A 3745-nucleotide genomic window follows, 5' to 3' on the forward strand; every position below is an offset into this window, starting at 1 on the left:
CCAGCTACTTGGAAGGCTGAGGCGGAAGGCTCGCCGGAGCCCAGCAGGTTGAGGCTACGGTGGCCGGGAGCGGCCACTGCACTCCAGTCTGGGTGACAGAGTGAGACTCCAGCTCAAAAAACAAAAACAAACAAACAAAAAACAGTAAACATCCCTCTGCTCTAACTAGGTCTATGGGAGCCAAACAGACACTCCAGGGTCATTGGTCAGTCAGGTGATGAATGAACTTGGCCTCTGGGGGCTCAGCCCTGTGGAGAGCTAAGGGCTGCACACTTTCTTTGCCGAGCTGGTCCACAGTTTGTCTAGAGAATGCCCAAGGGGCCCAGTGAGGTAGACAATTAAAAGCCAGAGCTCATTCTGATATCTGAAAACCACAGCCGCCCACGCGTGGGAGGGACTTGGGAGCAGGCTGGGGTCCTGCACACATGGCCCCACCCACAGCCCCCCCCAGGTCACCTGAGAGTGCCAGCAGCAATTTGGAAATTTGCTGAGTTTGAGGAGAAGTCTTCGGGGAGGGCTGGCTCTGAGCACACCCCTTTCCCTCCCCCGGGACTGAGGGAAACATGGGACCAGCCCTGCCCCAGCCTGTCCCCATTGGCTGGCATGAGGCAGAGGGGGCTTTAAAAAGGCAACCGTGTCTGGGCTGGGGACCAGAGCCGGTGCTACTGGAGGCTGTGTGTCCTGCTCTGGCTGGCACCATGCAGCTCTCTCTAGCCCTGTGTCTCGTCTGCCTGCTGGTACATGCGGCCTTCCGGGTGGTGGAGGGCCAGGGGTGGCAGAGCTTCAAGAATGATGCCACAGAAATCATCCCTGAGCTCGGCGACTTCCCCGAGCCTCCACCGGAACCCGAGAACAACAAGACCATGAACCGGGCGGAGAACGGAGGGCGGCCTCCCCACCACCCCTTTGAGACCAAAGGTACGGGGTGCACGAGACATTTTAGCATGAGGGTCCCCATGGAAGTCTTCTCTTTAGAAGTCTGGGGTGGATGTCCGGAGGAATGGGCTTGTCTGGAGGTGCAGGCTTTAGAGCACAGGCCACGAGGTCACAAGGGGTCGGGGAAAGCCCGGGACAGGGAGGAGGCTGAGGTGCTGGGGGTGCAGCATTGGGGTAGGCTCGGGGCCCAGAAAAAAAAGGTTCCAGAGCCTTGTCCTGAGAATCTGAGAGCCGAATCCACCTGCTGCCACCACTGGGCAGGAGACAAGGCGACAGAGCCCTCTACCCATGGGTGCCAGACCCTCTCTGTGGGCTGTGACTCACCTACCCCACAGACCCACCTCATGAGAGTCCTGTGAGGTGAACCCCCAACTTGAAGATGAAGAAACTGAGGCTCTGGGGACTGAGGGACTCAGAAGTGAGAAGAGCTGAGATCTGAACCCAGTTTGGTCCAGTGGCAAGACAATCCTGGAGGGGTGTTGGGGACTGAGATCCCGGCACAGCAGTGGGACAGGGGAGCCGGCGCCCCCCTGCAGTGCCCTGTGCCCCCGGCTGGCCCAGGGAGCCCGCACTTGAAGGAATGGGAGTGGTGGCTCCAGTTTTAGCCCCATCTATGGTGCAGCTGGTCCCAGGCCTTAGAGGGGCCACAGCATCCTCTGTGTGGAGGGTGGGGGGCATAGGTGGCACCATGTGCCCTGAGCCCCACCCCAGGCCAGCCAGGCCTCATTCCTGAGGTTGGGGGAGAAGGCAGGGGGTTCCCAGGTTCCTGGTCAGGCCTGCACAGGGAATCCTGGGGGCGACATGCACAGCTGGCTCACAGCTGGCAGAAATGGCAGGGTGAGCATGGGGGCTGAGTAAGGGCCTCGTGCCCTCTGGCCATTATCCAGTGGGAGAGAAGCCCACTGCCCGGGCTCCTGCCTCCCGCCCCCTCTTGCTTCCCCACCTACTGGGGATATGGGGTGCTGAAAATGGCCCCCCGGAGAAGGCCAACCAGGACACTGGGTCTTCAAAGTGGGAGGGCAAGGGCCCCCCCTCCCACATTCCCCCTGGAAAGCCAACTGAGCCGAGTGACTGCAGAGAACCCGAAGACGAGGTGTCCACCTCGCGGGCTTCCCGTGAAAGGCCACGGCCCCCAAGGAAGCCACACGCTCAAAACAAAGTCACGGTCTGCAGAGGAAGTGCCTGACCAAGGGCACTATTCTTGGAAAGCCCAAACACCTCCTTCCCTGGGCAGATAGGCCACCCCCACACTCCGCCCCTGCAGGGCGAGGATGCCAAGCCCAGACACCAGAAAGCAGCCACAGGAGGATGAAAGGCTCCGCGTCTCGCCCACTGGGCTCGCTCCCTGGGGTGGGACCCAGAGGTGGGGGTGGGCCTTCTCTGCCCTTCTCTGGGTTTCGTCTTAAGACTGTTTTTTCTCCTCCTGTCCCATGAAACCTTTGAGGGTAGACAGGTGCTCCCGAGAGGACTAGCTTACAGTACATAACAAGGTCAAGTATGCGGGAGACCAGGCCAGGCCTTAGAACCCAATCTCCCTGCACTCGGGGAGCGAGCTTGTGGCACCACCAGGTGCCCATTCAAGTGACATGGATGAGGTGAGCCTGGTACACAGTGGGTGCTTAATAAATGTTCGTGGCAGCTGATTTTGGATCAGAGTTCAGTCCCCTCTGGCAGGAAAGTAGCTGTAGTGAAAAACAGCCCTCCCCCCTCCCCCCAGCCCAGCCTCCCAGGTAGCTTGCACCCTGTGGGAGCCGAAAGGTGCCAGGGCTCCCAGGAGGTGGAGTCAGGAGACCCAGCTCTGCCTCTTGGTCGAGGTCTTTCCTCCCTCTGGGCTTCAGTGTCCTCACGGATAATAAGGGGCTTGGCCACACCGCCTCTGGCTCCTTTCTAGTGGAATGAGTTCCTGTCCTGACCACCTCCCCTCCTTCCCTCGCCTCCACAGCCCGCTCTGATTTACTACGTTCAATTAACCTCTGCTCCTCTCTCCATCTCCCTCCACCCCTCTGAGTAGCTGGGAAAGGAATCTGGGAAAGGCCAGAGCCAGGCAGAAGGTGTGGCTAGGCCCTGTCCTGCCCAGGTCGCGGACCCTACGCAGACGTGTAGCTTAAATCCGAAGAGAACCCCTGGGACAGGAATAATAACAATCCCCAGGACCAGCTGACACTTCGGCTCTAGGTCCAAGTGGCATTCTCTGCGTGATAGGGGTCGCGGGTGAACTCACTGGATCCCGGGGCAACCTATTTGACAGCCTGGAAGAGAGAGGCGAGATAACTTGGTCAAGATGACCCCGGGTTTGGTGGAGCCCTGATGCCAGGACCGCAGCGCTTGCCGCCGTGCTGGCCGGGCGAGAGGGGGCGGGTCGCCGCGGGGGTGGTGGGGGTCCGGGCGGGGCACCGGGGCCGGCCAGGCCACCGCCCTCACGCGCGCCTCTCTCCGCAGACGCGACCGAGTACAGCTGCCGCGAGCTGCACTTCACGCGCCACGTGACGGACGGGCCGTGCCGCAGCGCCAAGCCGGTCACCGAGCTGGTGTGCTCCGGCCAGTGCGGCCCGGCGCGCCTGCTGCCCAACGCCATCGGCCGCGGCAAGTGGTGGCGCCCGAGCGGCCCCGACGTCCGCTGCATCCCCGACCGCTACCGCGCGCAGCGGGTGCAGCTGCTGTGCCCCGGGGCCGCGGCGCCGCGCGCGCGCAAGGTGCGCCTGGTGGCCTCGTGCAAGTGCAAGCGCCGCAGCCGCTTCCACAACCAGTCGGAGCTCAAGGACTTCGGGCCCGAGGCCGCGCGGTCGCAGAAGGGGCGGAAGCCGCGGCC

The 3745-nt window shown here is 62.1% G+C and overlaps 1 protein-coding gene across 1 annotated transcript in view; it reads left to right on the forward strand.

Annotated features, from left to right (window-relative positions):
- Positions 1-682: 682 nt before the first annotated feature.
- Positions 683-3745, forward strand: part of SOST (sclerostin) — a 4914-nt gene continuing 1851 nt past the window's right edge. Inside the window, exons 1-2 of the mRNA XM_021712656.1 lie at positions 683-918; positions 3376-3742. Coding sequence (XP_021568331.1) covers positions 699-918; positions 3376-3742 — 587 coding nt within the window. The 5' untranslated portion in view covers positions 683-698. The remainder of the gene's footprint in view (positions 919-3375; positions 3743-3745) is intronic.

This window comes from Carlito syrichta, unplaced genomic scaffold, assembly GCF_000164805.1.
Source record: "Carlito syrichta isolate Samal-C Ts95f unplaced genomic scaffold, Tarsius_syrichta-2.0.1 Scaffold90621, whole genome shotgun sequence".
Taxonomy (NCBI): Eukaryota; Metazoa; Chordata; class Mammalia; order Primates; family Tarsiidae; genus Carlito; species Carlito syrichta.